Genomic DNA, 16,902 nt, shown 5'->3' with positions numbered 1-16,902 from the left:
GCTTGGCTTTTATCTAGACATTAGACCTTGCAATTGTGATTTGTCAAGCTATCTATCTGAAATCATCTGCGTCAAGGAAAAAAAGAAGGAAAAAGAAACAACAACATGAGTATGTCTTAGAAGAGAAAAATAAAGGTCAGGTAATAATTTATCATCCACAATTATTTCTCCTTCTATTTTGAGAAGGTCACTAGCAAATTGATTACTTCTTGGAGGAGTTGAGTCAGCCGGTTTTTTGAACTTAAGTGGAGGAACCCAAGAAAAACCCGTATGCGCTTTGTAACTAATAGTCCAAATCATAAATAATCACAATTCGTGTGAATGATTTTTGTACATTTTTGGGATCCCTATTACTATTTTTTTTAATTGTTTTCAGCAGCAAATCGGATGCTCTACTGCTGTGAATATGGACCAATGTGAAATGTTTGCATAAATGGCAATTTGACTTTTCAAGCAGTAAGCTTTAAAAAAGAGAGGAGAATTGGATGGAGAACCCGCAAGACAGGCAAGCTGAGTTTGAGTAAGGTGGGGATGCCCCAAAATTAAGGGAATATGGATATCATTCGGGGACCATTGTCAAAGCATTTGGTTTGGTTCGGTTCGACAACAACGGAAAAGGTTGAGTTTGAAATTTAGCTTTCCAAATTATATATCCTGCAAGATCATTGTTCCTCACAACTCTTCAACATTAAACAAACCTTTATAAAGAGAATGTACATTCAACTTTTCCCTTGATTAACTACTATTAAACAAGCTATCATTGCTAGCACCATACCGGCCATTATCAATATTCACTGTGCCATATTGATGGAGTTAGTGTGGGGTTCTAAAGAGTCAATAGGCTTGAGAGGTTTTGAACCTTGCGCATCTAAAATTTATAATTTACTACAGTTAAAGTAAATGAGTTGAAAAACAAAAGAAGATACTGATAAAACAAGGTTTGAGTCATTGCTCATCCATGACACTTGAGAAGAAGAGATACAAATAGATTCTCCCCTCATCCATTAGTATGCCTACTACATATTCACTAATACTCCTACTGCATATTCATTAATAATGGATGAGGAGAGAATTTAATTATATCTTTTCTTAAGTGCCATGATACATTTATGTAAAGATATTTGAGCCGTTGCTCAGATACTGTACAGTTTTGACTCATGAATAAAAATTCTTACCGTTTTCTCGAAAAAGAAAAGATATTGATAAAACAAGGCCTTTTCTATTCTATACGTTAGGGTATTATGATAAGTACACTAAACGCACTAACGTAGAGGATGGATCCACTATAAAATTATAAAGTTATCCGATCCCCCACGTTCTATTCTGCGTACGCATTTGCATAAGAAGTTCTAACTTTTGCAGATGAAAAGTAATTGACCCGCACTTCTTCTTATTCTGTGCCCCAAGGACAGAAGAACCTCAGAACAAAACCTAGAAGAGACGTTGACATGAATATTACTAATAGAACAAAACGTCTTATGCCAGAGAATGGCCAAATTAAGCAGACATATTTGGGAGGAAGAGGAATGAAGGGATATCAAACAGGTAGTTGCATACGTTGTTAGTGATGGGAACATTCTAGCCAATGTTATCAACGAGTTTCCTAGTTAGAGAAATGGATGGGAACAAGAATAACAAAACCATTATCTACCTATGAGGATTTACGTACTCAATCCATATGCTCTTCCACAAGATGTCTAAGCAAGTTACTGATGATAGGAAACAAGTGCCCGCTTGATTTAATTGGAAAGGCCCCATAGACACTGCATGTGCCTTATTTCGAATCTCAATACATGTTTGGATTCAGATCCTTTACATGTTATGCGACATCCATGCATGGCATGGTACTATAGCAGCTATACTTGCCCAACATGGCAGGTTGACCAACATAGACAAAGATGTTAAATCAGGTGGTGGTATGGCCCCTCAGTTTTGCTTAAGAATTATTCGTTCTTATTTCTTTTCATTGGAGGCGGAAAGGAAACGAGGCAATGAACTTCAAATTCGAGCATAAAGTTTCAAAAAATGAATTGCTTTACCACTGGAGCAAAATCTCTATTGCTAGTTTCTCTTGTTAGTACTTTGTCGTCCAAGCATACTCATTCAGTTCGTATGAACGGATTGCTTTAGTTCAATAAGTTTTGTAATAATGAATAATCTATAAATATTCTTATAAGTGATTTGTGGTGCTGGAAGTATAGGAGCAGAACTTGCCTTGCCTTTTCGAAGACCAATTGTTAGTCAATTTCATCAAATAACACCACATCTGCCTCTGAGCACGTTGTATTAAGCTTCAAGCTGTTTTGCATATAGCCCAAGGTTTAATGGGCTCTCCTATGAGGTTGAGGGATACGTTAGATCATACGAGGGCCTTGTTGAAATCTTGTGCCTGAATTATCTACCGTTTCTGGACAAAAAAAAGAAAAAAGAAATCCTGTGCCTGAAAATCTACCAATGTTTTCTGCTGTTTAAGGGTCTATAAGATAGAGATTGGTCCAAATACTTCGGATAGAGGTGTTAATATTTTTTTTTTAGTTGATAATTCCTTTTTAAAAATTTTTTTTTTTTTGCCATTTTGGATGGTATCATTTTCTTTGAAGATTTTCATTAATTTGTGTTTTCATTCTTCTTGAGTCACCCCCTATTTTGATTGAATTTTTAGTAGTTGTCAACTGAAATTTTGGCATCATTGACGTAAGGGTCTGTCTAACGAGTATTCAAGATATATTTCAAGTGTTAAATTTTGAAAATATTAAATTAATTAGAAAAAGTATATAAATATAAAAAAATATAATACTTCTAATTGTTAGTATATATATATATATATATATATATATATATGATAAGTTGGATGAAATTTAAATATGTAAATCAGGATTCAACTGTTTACTAGATTAGCACCCTGACTCACAAATAGAAGAGAAACAATACCCTGCCACTCAGACTGCAGTGCCTCTTCAACAGGTAGATCTAAATTTTGATTGGTTTTTGTTGAGATATTCTGCCATGGAGACGGGAAAGTCAACACAGATAGCAAAGATGCCAAAAAAGGATGTGACCCATGCATGAACTAACTCTGTAATATGCAGCGGAAACTAGTAATCAAACAGGGAACTGTCACAGGGAAACAATCAGCTTTCTGCTAAAATAGGAATGCCAAAGGATGACAGAAATGGAAGTATTGGTATTTGGTCAGCCCAGTGGATTAGAATAGTGATATGTTTTTCAGACTCAAAATTTGACCATCTTGGCAATGACTTTTCTTCTTTCGCACTTCCATGATCCATCTTGTTAATTCTACTTTCTTTTTTATGGTGCCATGGTTCTTGAACATGAAGAATAGCAGAACAGGAAAAAGTGAAGAAAACGAACAATATGCCAGAAAATTAACTTCTTAGTTTTTGTGCCCACCACTGTAAAAAAATGTACATTAAAGATTTTCCCGGTTTAGCTAATTAGGAATGTGTTTTTTTTCAAAAAGGCTCAGAACCATTTTAAGATTATCTATAAACCTCAAATTGGTTGAAAAAACACACACAAACTAATAAGTAGTAGACTTGTAAATGATGGCAAAATTGAGGCCTGACATATCATCACGAAGCTAGAAAAACTAACATATGAATCAAATGGTTAAGAACATTTTAATATTCAAGAAAACTCAAATATTTCTAGCTACAGCTTACTACTAAATTCATATATCAAAGCTACCTGTTCTAAGAAGAAGCTGCGAGTTCAAAGCATGTGCACCTTGGAAATATAAACACTTGGGATAAATATTGATTGCTGTATTAGTGCTGGATCCACTTGAAACAGCTAAATAGCATAGTTGTAATGAATCAGTGAGCAAATACCCTTAATCAACTAAATTGAAGCCACTTTTAGCATGTATAGCAGTTGAGATTATTGGTCATTGGCAAAGTGGCTTCAAAATAACTCAAATCTATTGATATCAAAACAATGAAGAATTGCCTATAGGTGCAGAAGTCTATGCCTTGTCAACTAAATCAAAATCAAAGCTGAAGAGAAAATTTAGAAAAATCATCATCACATAATGCTACAGAGTAAAAAACCGATTTCCATGCTCTCAGGACGTCCTTCTTGAATCCAAAGAGATGGGAGCGCGTACCACACTGTTTGCCTATTCTGTATCCCTCAAACTTTCACTAGTCAACCACAGCTTCTTTTGGATGACAAACACGAGTTCATCTCCTTCCTGGTCTGGATCAGAAGTGGAATCAGCTGTTCCAACTGCTTCCCAGTGCATCGCACCCAAGTACTTCTTTACAAACTCAATAACCGGTTGTTTGTCCCTGATGATTACAAATCCAGTAGGCCTTAGTATCCGATCCATTTCAAGCAGCAGATCCTCACCGCTACAACCCTTCTTCTCAATATCAGAGAACACAGACCAAGCATGGAGCAAATCATAAGTCCTAGGGTATGTTGAGAAGGCTTCACACCTGTTTCCAACAAATTTGAAGTGAGGCATGCTGAATAAAGGGTTATAGAGCATCTGCAATGTTTGTCACTTTTCTAAGAAAGCTAGGAAAACTCTCGGCCATTGGTGCCTGTCCTAAGTTGCTTAAAATCAGCTGAGTACATACATTCTTTAGCTAAAATCTCTTTTCTAGGTAGTCTCACTTGCAGTTGACCTTCTTTTTAAGCTTTAATTATGCTTGAATAAACTGACTGCTGGCAGCAGCCTGGAGGTGACTCTGAAAACAGTTTTTGGCTTTCAAAAACCCTAAACAACCAAAACATGTTTTCAAATTTTTTGAGCAGCAATTATTTTTCCATAATCAAATTTAAGAAGCTCAAGAAAAGAAGAATAGACCCTCAACATACCAAGATAAATGTTATAATATGTTCCAATAATCTAAATTTTCTTCAGCCACTAAATTAACTCTTCCAACCCTTGAATTATTCACTTGTACCAGAAGATGAAAATTTAGTAACCAAACTTAAAATTTATGAAAACTACAAAACAATTCAGTAGCATACCAGTTATGGATTGTGCCAATAAGCCCTCTATCGTACACAAGCTTAAGCGTGTTAGGACCATCTTCAGGCACAACATTCATCACCCAAACGTTTTTGTCCTTCAAAGCAGCTCCAAATGAGCCCATATTCGCTTTCATGTCCATCACATTTCTCAGAGTGTCTGATGAAATCTTTGGACTTAAAAGATTCCAGTAATTCTCAACCCTCCGCTGCCAAAGTTGCTGTGCATATACCACAGAAGTACAAAGGCCTTTGAGATATACAACTAAAGAGCACATAGAGAGAGAGAGAGAGAGAGATATTAGGCCTCAAAATTACCATGTCTTTTTCCCACATTTCACTTGAGTAACCAAAATCAGCAAGGCGTGGAGGTGGAGCAGTCAGTCGAGCAGGCCAAGGGGCCAAACCACTACCCCTAGACCTATGATCATCTGAAAGAAAAAGAACAGAGTAAATTACCATTTAGATCATAAAACCTGTTTTTTCCATTACTATTGTGATTGTCCTCGGCATAACCCTGAAGCACCAAAACTCTTTTAACTTCAAACTACAATTGTTAGTACAAGTGCCAAACCATTCAATTTGTGCCCTAAAGCCAAGAACTTTTTATCCATTCACAGGCTGTAACCCAATGTGAAAAGCACTTAAAACACAAACTAAGGAGGTAGTTATCACTTCTGAATACAGCAAGTGACTACAAATAAAAAAAATCTTAAGTGAAGAGCAAATAAACAACCTGCTGCTTCTTTAGCTAATAGCAAGTTATTATTCAGGTAAAATCTGCCCCATTTAAGGCTTTAAGCACTCAAGCTTTCTAAAATTCAGGATATTGGATCGTATTCACCAGCCCTGATCTTCAAGCACTGTTTCTAAGTGCAGAGTAATTATCATCTCCTAACTTTATTGAGTATGTTTCACATTTAGGGCTACAAAAAGGTAAAGAAAAAATAAAATAAAATAAGTTTGGTGCAAATCAGAAACTTACGGTCTGAGTAACGTGAAATGCAAGCTTCCATTTTGACTCCCCACACTGCATCAGGATCATCATCAGACTGGCAAAGAGGGGGTTGAGTACCAGGTGGTCGTTCCATATAACAGTCATTTGTCAAAGGCTTGACCCAAATGACAGTTTGATTCCTTTTTTCAGCTATTCTCCAACACATACGTTCCACAAGTGCACTCATCTCTCTCCAGATTCTCAAATCCTCATCGTCTTGTGCATATGCTTCAGGAGATGAATAAGCAAAATAGCCTCCAGGTTTGAGTAGCCTGTCCAACTCAAGAAGAAGGATTCCATCCCTCTGCAGCCAATCAATCCTACAACGAGAACAGTGAGCAAATTCAAATGATCTGCTTGGATAAGGAAGCCTCTTCGTCCCAAGAACACCAAGATAAGCAGGAATTCCTCTTTCTAAGGCAAACTGTATCTGATTTTGATGTACATCATTAGGTGCTAATGACATGGCAATTATATTGGATGAAAGAAGATAGCCTCCGAAACTCGCAACACCACAGCCAACGTCAAGAACTGTGCGTATATTTCCTTCATTATTCAAGTTATTGTTGGAAAAGTTCAGCATCTGCCAGTCAATGTGTATGAAAAAAAACATCAATAAATTTCCTTCAAAACTGCATAGTAGAAAGGATCTTATATAAATCCCAGACATGGATTGTATAAACTAGTTAAAGAAATAAAATTTTTAAAATCCAAAGAAACCTACATTTGCAATTGATGCTATGTACTTGTCTGCTCCGGTGTGAAAATGTGTGCCTCCTCCTGGAAACACAATTTTTTCACCTTTCTCAACCATCCAGTTCTGGTCAGATTTTTCATGTGCAAGATGTGTGTGTGGTATGTTTGCTTTCCAAACTTCATCTCTACTTTTTGGCCACTTAATAGGAACCTGTCATATGAACATGCAGCAAACTATTATATCATAGCCATATATACAAATTGAAGATTAAATATTAGGCATATTTCTCACCCTGTAACCTGAAGGAGGAGGAATCAAACAATTATACCGCCTTTCAGGCAAAGGGCAGTGTCTTTCATAATGCTCCATTAAGGATAAATCCAATTTTAATCTCATCTGGTATATGAGATGTCTGTCCAGGCAGGGGATTAATTCTGAATGACGGTCATCACAAACCTTCAAAGGCAAGTGTAAAAATTGAAAGATTTCAATAATATCATGCAGACAGACAATAAAATAACTAATAAGTCAAACACTTCTAAGACGGCACCTAAAGATGAAAAAGGGAGTTAGTCATTCATTTGCTCAGCATTGTAAATACCTACCGGGAAACTCTTTGCAACAAATCCATCCTCTCCATCTTCCAGAGAAAACTTGGCAGAATCATCCTGCTTGGTTCCAAGATCACCATCTTCATCTCCTCCCAAATAAGAAGAACCAAGTTTCCTCAAGGACCTGCTTCCATACTCCAGGGCAGACTCACCGCCACTCTTAGAGCCAAAATATACATACAGGAAAACCAAAAGAACTGCCACAATACTGACGGAAGTTAATAAGCGCTTCCTCGGTGCTCCATCTGCTCTACCCCTCATCATTTATGTAGCTTGAGTACCCTCCCAAGATAACTTTCAGTTTGCCCTTCCACGACAGATCTTCTTAAATCATGAACACGATCTCATAACCGGGCCATTGATGATGCAGTTCCACAATTTTGACTGACAAAGGAAGCTAAACAAAGTAACTCAGAAAGAAAACTATACTTCGGAAAAACCTGTTCAAGACAAAAGTAAACTGGTCAGACCAACTCAGCAAGCAGGGGAGACCATAGCTAGATAACATTACTTTGTATAAGCTGTAGAAGAGAATGAATAGAGAAGAAAACAGTCTCCAGAGCATAAGAGAACCTTAATGCTTGAAAACCTTTATGACAAAGTTCAAGTCAAAGTTAACATAATTGTATTAATCTATGAACTAAATACATCAAAAATGCAAAACATTTCTGTTGGAATAGAGAAATCTCTGCACATATGCCAGCCTACATATGAGAATCTGTTAAGAAGTTTACTATTTAAAACTCAAAAAGTTATAAATACTTTCCAAGATTATTCAACAAACATCAGCATCTCAGTTCCCTTTTCAGGATCACAGACAATTTATAACAGGAATCTAATCTGGTAAATGTAATTCAGGGAAAGATACTTAAATTGGCACTGAATTAGCTGTTTCATTTTATTCTAAACTAGAAAAACCACTAGAGTTACCCCAAATCTTGAAGATAGTGTTACATTAAATATTAACAATTTATGATGAAAAGAGGATGTAAAGATGTTATTACACAATCAAATCCAATTCGCACAGGATGCATGAGCCTAACCAAATCAAAAGTCAGCGACCAACTAACTAGGTCTATCGAACATTCACTGAATGCCGAGCATTTAAATAATCGAAACATTTAAGAAATCAGAAATTACTAAAAATCAAATAACATAAAAATTTATGCACCCCCAAGTCATGATCCAGATTAGAAATCTCCGTAAATTCAACAACCCTTTGCCAAAATCAACATAAAAATCCAACCTTTACGAAAACGAATAACAAAAACAAGAAAAACAGAAAAGGTCAGCTTCATAAATCCTTAAACTAATCAATTCTACAAAGATCTAAACAACTTTTCGTCTAAACCTTAAACGCCAATAATGCAGTGCAAAACCAACAAAAAAGCAATATATTGAATTCAAAATCAACAACTTTCTGTATCAAGTCATCAAAGGGTCATAGATTTTTCAATCAGATCCAAAAAAAAAGATTGAACTGTAAAAGAGAGACGTATAGAAAGCAAAAGATGCTTACTTTAGTTGAAGTATTAGATCTGAGATTGGATATCTTCAAGAAGTAAAGGTATCAGAAATCAACACAATTGGGATGAATAAATAAAAAGCCCAGATATGGTTTTGCCTCTGAGTGAGTGTTTTGAGGGTACGTGTAATGGGATTGATTGCGTAGGTACCCGATGATTCAGAAGAAGAAAAAAGAGAATAAAATAAGCTGGGGGCCCCAGCAGCCCGGGAGGGGAGGATAGCTGAAAAGAAAAGGGGCTAGATCTCAGGTTCTGAGATTAAACTCACATTTTCACTTGTTTCTGTGTTTTTGGCCATTTTTGGAGATGGCGTGGACCACATGGTGAAAAGTAAAAAACAGTCTAGGTATCGTGTATCCTTGGGGCTTTTCATTAACTTTTGCTAATATTTGTGTAGTACATTTTTTGTTGTCCTCTCTTTTATTTCCCTTTTTTTTTTTCTTGGATTCCTTCGGGATAAAACTTTAGTGTACTAAATGAAGCCAAGATCAATAGTTGGGATCATTAATTAGTTTCCATTATTTCTTTGGGTAAAAAATAGTGAAGTTTACAAATTGTGTAACAAGGGTAAGGAAAGTAGAGAACACCAATGTAAAAGAATTGAAGAAAATTCGAATAGATGAAAGTGATTTTCATTCATCTTATTTGGATTAAGTATGGAAGAAAAAAGAAAAGAAATAATGAATATTTATTTGGATTCATGAAGGAGAAGAAAGGAAGGAAAAGATAAAGTGTAAATTTAAATAGGAAAATTTTGTTTTTAAATTAAAGTATTTTGATAAATTTAATTTCATTTTCCTCCATTTTTTGCTCACTTTTGGGTGGAATTCATAACTCAATAAAACAACAACACCCTCTTCTTTCCTTTCCCTCCCTATCCTTTCATTTTTTCTCTTCAAAAATCAAATTCCTCAAATTTCTTCCTTTCCTTTTCCTCCCATTTCCTCAATCCCAGCAGTACCTTAGAAAAGTATTATTTAAGATATTATTTGAAATAATTACTATAATACTTTTTGTAATGTGATACATGTGGAATAAAAAAGTTGATTAAAAAGATAAAAAGATGTGTTGAAAATTGTGTTTGTAATACAAGCAAATAATTTTTTGCTATTATTTGGCCATCCAAACACACTCAGTTGGGATAGGAGATTATTTGGGTTGTTTTTCGATAATGAGTAACAAGGATTAGGATATGTAAGTTGTTAAGTCAAATTTGGTCATAATTAGATGCTATTATTTATTTTTTGAATCAACAAAGTAATGACCATCCCTAGAGTCCCTCTATCATTAAAGGGTTACAAGAGATGGTAATTACTGCCATTTTCAACCATAACTCTATATCCCCATTGGACGTCAACCTCTATCGCCAAAGTCCAAATGTCTATCAAATCAAGAGTTCATTTATAAACTTGGAAGGAGTCGTTGTCATGTAATGTGAGGGTGTCGTTTGCTTAACCGTTGCACATTCATCCATGAGAATGACAATTACCATAATGTAATTACAAATTTCAAAGATTTGTTTGGATAGAGAATTATTTGTCAAATTTTATTTGCTTATATCATTATTTCAAATTTTAACACGTCTTTTTATTTTTTCAATTACCTTTTTATCTCGCATACATTACATCACAAAAAATGCTACAGTAAAAATATCTCAAATAATTTACAATCCAAACAGAGTGTTTTTTGCATGCCAGCTCGTTCACATTTAACAATGGCAATAGGATTTGGTATAATTCAACTATTTCAAAGTTTTTAATTGAGATTTTTTGCCCCTTATCTATGAATTAACATTTTATGCATTGACAACGTAGTAATGTTTTTCTATTATCAGCTTTGGATGTATGACACATGTGTGTCATTTGAATTTCAAATCTTACGTAGCATGATCTAAATTTGCTTGTATAAAAAAAATTATATACTGAGTGTATAGAAAGGTTATCCTTCATTTATTGGGAAAAAAGGGTACTAGTTTTTGTCAATCAAACTCAATAAATTTAACCTTTTTTTTATGAAAAATTTTCACTTATAAAACTATACTATATCTCTCCCCTCCCCATGCCTTATACCACATTTTGGCAGTGTTAAATGTGAAATAGATAAATTGCAATGAAAAAAGAAGGGATTAATTTTTGATATATGAACAATTTATACATTTTCACAATTTGATGTATGACACATAATTTTAATATGTCAGTATATATATTTTTACAATTGAATATATGACACATAATTTAAATTTTGAATTTAAAATCCAAATTTTATATATGTGTTATGCAAACAATTCAATAGTATACACACTATCAGTATATATAAGATTTAAAAAAAAAAAAAGCCAAGGAATCACGCGGTATTAGCTAATAATTGGGTGGGGGTACTTTAAGAGTTGTCGGTGACTTCTTGACGGCAAGCTTCTGTGGACTTCCGGCTTTTATGCCCAATATAAAAAACTTGGGCTAACTCGATGTGATAGATAAACTGTAGTTTCAAGAAGCTGGTTTGGTAATTGGGCTTATAGATGAGCCTGAAAAGGATAGTGGATCAAAGAAATGCCAATATTTTTCGCTGACTTGGACTGTAACAAGGTAATCTAGCCGTCGTGGATCACTACCTCTAGAATTTGGCTAGATTCGACGTCCCAAGCTTCTGGCCCTTTGGGCCTCTGAGCTACCCAAAGACTACACTGGCCGACAAATTTGGGCAGAAAACACGGATGATTTAGATGTGGGTCAATGATGTGGATTTTTGACAAAATTGAAATCTAAGAAGACCCCTTTTTTGTTTGTGTTTTCAATTCAATCAGGAAGATGATTTGCGTTGTCAAAGAAATTGCAAAGGGGTAATTTGGCTCATAAATTTTGAATTAGTAATTTCGTACTACCCCTTAAATCATGCCTAAAAGTTTCATTAGAGGAGTGCGATTGTCTATCCAATAAGATAAGTTGACAATGATCCATGAATTTATTTTTCCATGATGCATTGCTGTAACATAATTCATTTGAGATATTTTTACTAGAAATGTTTCATAGGAAGTTAATTCAATCTAACGATACTCAAATTATGCAATAATTCATGAGAGGGCTGAATTGGATGATAAAGTGAAAGAAATTATAATTAGGAAGTTCTGAATTCAAAACATCTCATTTAACAAGAAAAAAAAATTTATGTGACAATCCAATATCACGGTTTGGAAACAGTTCCAAGTCCATAGCAACTTCAAGGTCATACATTTTATTAATTTCAACATCAATTGGACCAATGTGCCAAAAGAATTCAATTTGCTCAGATGAATTTCAGCCCTGGTGAAAAACGAGAGATTGTGTGGGGGGGAATGCTTGAAGGCCTGAAGGCTTGGGAATGAGAAGCACAATATAGGATTCTGCTGGCAAGAGAATAACAGCAGCAGCAGTTTGTGTAGGGAGGCAGTAAAAGTGGGAAAAAAAAAGAAAAAGAAAAACGGAGGGAGATGATTGATGATTGACACAGACAAGACAGGGCCTTTTGTGTGGTCCACATCAAGGGCTGAAGGCTGACAACACAAACTCTTAGTCAAGATCTGACCGCATGGCATTTAGCTCACCCTTTAGACCGGACAGACCGGCGTTTTCCGATTTTTATCCCACATTATTCTAGCAGAAATCTATCTATTCAAATAATTGCTACCATTACCCCCATCCCCATTAAAAAATGCACCCCAAAAATTCCTTTGTTCAGGCACACATACAATTACAAACGAATCAAACTGTTCGCGAGTGCTCGCGAGTCTATTCGATCAAAACTCGACTCAAATTAACTTAACAAAACTCGATTAAGTCGAGCTCTTGAACTCAAATCAAGCATAAAGGAACTTAACTCGTTGTGAATCGATTTAATATATATATACACACATGTATATGTATTATTTTAATAGTAAAATTATATATATGTTTCTAATTTTTTTATTATTTATTAAGAAAAATTAAATATATTATTTATTTTTCTAAAAGTAAAATAATTATTTTTTACTTTTTAAATTTGAGTTCGAACTCGACTAGGCTTGAATTTGAGGTTGAACTCAAGTTTGAATTTTATATTGAAAGTTCGTCGAGTTCAAACTTGATAAAATTAAGTTGACACTCAATTCGACTAGGTCAAATTTCAATTTAATTTGGCTCATTTGCGATCCTAGCCACATATAATGGTAAAAACATAAACAATTTGGTTGAGATTTCATGTGATATTCTCATCATCTCAGTGAAAGTACCGTACTTTTTATTTTAAGATATTTGCCGTGTTAAGAAAATTCAAACTCATTCTAGTCTTTTTTTTCCAATATTGTTCATTCGTTTAATTATACGCACGTTGTTGCAAATAACTATATGCATGCCAAGCCAAATTCATAATTTGAATCTTTGAAGATAAAATTAAAAAGAGAAGTATAAACATGACAACCAAAATATTATTTGAAATATTATTTGGAATAATTATTATAACATTTTTTTTTTGCAATATGGTTGTATGTGAGACAAAAAAAGTGGTTGAAAAGATGAAAAAATGTATTAAAAATGTGTTTGTGATTCAAGTAAATAATTTTTAGGCAAGTAACTTCTACCCAAACACATGTTATTTTATTAAAAATTTGAATTCTTGAAACACAATAAATAAATTGGAATGGAGGGACTAGCATTAAGCCCACACCGCATTCAGTCCTGTTAGTATTTGAATAAATTATGCACCTCAAACTTTTAAGAGCAAGGCATCATAGTATGGCATATATATACAAAAAGAAAATTCCAAGTTTGGATGAAGTGAGCACAAAAATATTTTACAGGTGTGGTAAAAAATTAATCATTAGTTAATGTGAGTACTTACCCGGTTAATAGAGAGCCACTGAATGGCCAAAAGGGAAACTACCATGACGGGGAAAAAGACGAAAAGAGGGGTTTTTGGGAGAGGATGGGGGGCGGGTGGGGGATATTGCGAAATCCAAATGGGCCGACAAGAGAGACAGACAACCACGTGCGTGTGGGCAGGGGGAGTGGGCCCAAAAGTGACTTTATGTCAAATCGAGAGGGTCAGCAACTCCCAATTGTTCGACTCTAACTGGACTAGTACAGCAAGCATATTTAATTTTATTGACTGGTTGAGTGATTGCAGAAGGATTCTCGTACCCTTTTCTTTTTTGACAAAAAAATTTTTGGATTTCAGATTCTTTTTGTGCTTATGGCTGAGAAAAAGTTGATGACAATGACTGATTCTACTGTTTGTAACCATTAACACTACTACTTGCTTGTGTGTATACTATTAGATTATTATTAGTACTACTGCACCGAAATACAACATCAAGTAACCTCCAACCAACTCTATTTGGATCCTTCTGTTTTTTTAAAATTAATTTTTTAAATATTATAAAAATTTTTAAAAAATATTTTAAAAGGTAATTTAAAATTTTTTAATATTTAAAAAATATCCCAAAATATTTTTTAAAAATTCTACTACTCTTAAATATTTTAAAATATTTTCTAAAAATATATTCTAAAAACTCTGTTATAATAAAATTTTTAAAAAATAGCTAATTCATATAAGGGTCTGGATTGTAGTTTTGTAAAAAAAAATTGTTACATTTTTCGTGAACATATTTTTAATTACTTTTTTTATTTTACATACGTCAAATTGTTATAGTATATTTTTCTATAAAAACTCCTAAAAATAGATCCAGACAAGTATCTGTTTGGATTAAAATGTTTAGCAATTTATATAAAAAAAAAAATTACTATAACGATGCATCGCATGTGAGTTAGAAAGGTAATTAATAAATTTGTCAAGAGAATATTTCAAGAATTTTTCAAGAAAACTCGCAATCCAAATGAAACTTATTCCTATGATATTTTGCAGCCTAAAGTACTTTTCCATGAATTGTTCTTGGCGTTTTTACATATGAGTTGGAAATTCCTTGGCCTGGTGACTATTTCTAATTCTAACAAATTCAAAATCTTATATTGAAATTGAGAGGACATCAACTAGTTTTATCATACTTTGGTAACATAAAGGATCTCAATAAGTTAATGAATTTTTATACAATTAGTTAGTAGTATTTCAGGGCTTTTACTAGTTCAGGTCGTTTTGATTTGCTCCTCGAGTAGGTTTACTTATTCCTGAATTCATCTGGTTCAATTGGTTCCTGAACTCATCAGGTTCCGTTTAGCCATTATTATCTTAAGAAGACTAAATATTTGATATGATCAAGTATGGAATAACAATAATGTTGTTTTATTTATGTATTATTTTTTTTTACACTGTCAGTGTATATTTTTTTTTTAACATTAACAGATTTAAATTATGCCATATAACATGAATTCAAATTTAAATTCAAATCATACACATAGCATACATACAAATTGCTAGTGTAAAAAAAAATCAATATATTATCAGTGCATAAAAAATTAATCTTTTATTTATTTATTTGGAAACTTAATAATTAGTTTGCTGCAGATGATGCATTAATCTAATAGCTAAAATTGAGGTCTAAGGACGTAGAGTTTTTGGGTTCAAAGAGAAATGCATTACCGGAGCAATGCTCTTGACAATTTTTTTTTCATAAAAGCAAATTTCATTAACAGATTGTTGGAAATCGTCCTGCATGATTTAATTTACAGTACTACCTTGATGGTAGGTTAAACATGCTATCAAAATTATAAATCTACAATTTAACAAACACAATAGATTTGAAAAATTATCAATAGATCTGAAAAGCACAAGAAATTTTATAATTGTCTTCTAATGGATGAATCACTACAACTCCCTTCTGTATATATTGTAGTCGTCATATCTGCTAATTAACGGTTTTAAACTCCAATAACGATGATGAGATCTGTTAAAATGGATTCAAGATCTAAAAAAATTTCAGAGCTGACAACCAGATCTGAAAGAAATTTAGATCTAACAATAAAATAAGAAAACAAATATAAAATCTCCATAGGAATCTCTAAAAGAACAGAAAATTCACACTAGGAATTTTTAGGAGGAATAGAGAACTATCATTAAGAAAACTTAGGAGAAACTTTATTACAAAACAAACAAAATTCATAGTTTTGAATTTAGGAGAAAACTCTCACTATGTCAAAATGTGTGTCTTTGACATAGCAGTTTTGTATCAGTACAAAGTCTGTTCACCAGAAGACCCTCGTACAATTTATGGAAAAAAAGCGAATCTTCGAGATATTTTTATAACATAATTAGAAGAATCTTAAGAAAAGCAAATTACAACTGATATATTGGTATTCTGTTGGACATGAACCAAATACCTTTTCATACTCAAAGCTAATCTCGTCTTTCTAAAAATAATTCATAAAGCAATTGAACTGACTAGTTGCCTTAGTTTACACGTTCACCTATTTTGCCTTCCATTTGAAGTACTACTACTACTGCTGTCTCTGCTTCACTTTTGTGCTTTACGCACTCAACGCACTGTCTGTACGTGGATGATTTTTTTCTTTTTTCTTTTTTGTCTAACATGGGTGATTTTACCTGTAGTAATCAGCAAGTGATCTGCTTTGAGTTAATCTCTTCCTAAGAAGTCAATTATGCTTATATAGGTTGAAACAATTTTTTAGTTAAATAATGTTGATTGAGGCCATTGTCAATAACCAGATGAATACGAGCCTGTGAAAAATGGAGTCACTCTATTATTGAAGGGAGTTGATCAAGGATGCTGCTATGACTATTATCCATGAGGTTCCAAATGAACGCCTTTGGAAACAGCAGAATTGGGAGTAAAGTATGATTTTTTTGTTTTTTTGGCCATCAGAAAAATGCAACTTGTAGCTTAGTGTTAGAGAAAGTGCACCTAGATTTGCACGATAAATTGTGTTACAAAGTGATGCCTATCAAAATGTAGCAGGAAAAATATACGAAGTACAACACATGAGTTGTTCAAATTCATATGCTCATTGTACCAGAGATTCCTTGAAATCAACCATCACGGCAAACATGCCTTGAAATCAACCATCGTTATCCTGTCATGAGTGGTCATTATGATTTATGTTTGATGATATAAAACTTGTCATGAGTGTGTTTGGAAATGAGTTTATG

General features: G+C 33.8%; 1 protein-coding gene across 2 annotated transcripts; it reads right to left on the bottom strand.

Annotated features, from left to right (window-relative positions):
- Positions 1 to 3,764: 3,764 nt before the first annotated feature.
- Positions 3,765 to 9,106, bottom strand: LOC113734297 (probable methyltransferase PMT3). 2 transcript variants are annotated; one of them, XM_027260782.2, is made up of 8 exons: positions 8,826 to 9,106; positions 7,301 to 7,746; positions 6,987 to 7,151; positions 6,723 to 6,905; positions 5,987 to 6,581; positions 5,320 to 5,432; positions 5,002 to 5,222; positions 3,765 to 4,460 (listed from the first exon to the last, which is right to left on the bottom strand). In XM_027260782.2, exons 2-8 carry the CDS (start codon positions 7,568 to 7,570, stop codon positions 4,139 to 4,141), a joined length of 1,869 nt encoding a protein of 622 aa, XP_027116583.2. In that variant the 5' UTR covers positions 7,571 to 7,746; positions 8,826 to 9,106; the 3' UTR covers positions 3,765 to 4,138. The 2 variants fall into 2 exon arrangements, with proteins under 2 accessions (XP_027116583.2, XP_071938093.1); XM_072081992.1 differs by lacking the exon at positions 6,987 to 7,151 and having other exon boundaries at positions 3,924 to 4,460; positions 8,826 to 9,034.
- Positions 9,107 to 16,902: the final 7,796 nt, after the last annotated feature.

The sequence above is a fragment of the Coffea arabica genome, chromosome 3c (genome assembly GCF_036785885.1).
Source record: "Coffea arabica cultivar ET-39 chromosome 3c, Coffea Arabica ET-39 HiFi, whole genome shotgun sequence".
NCBI classification, from domain to species: domain Eukaryota; kingdom Viridiplantae; phylum Streptophyta; class Magnoliopsida; order Gentianales; family Rubiaceae; genus Coffea; species Coffea arabica.
The sequence above is the reverse complement of the archived record's forward strand: the minus strand, read 5'-3'. Positions and strand labels throughout refer to the sequence as shown.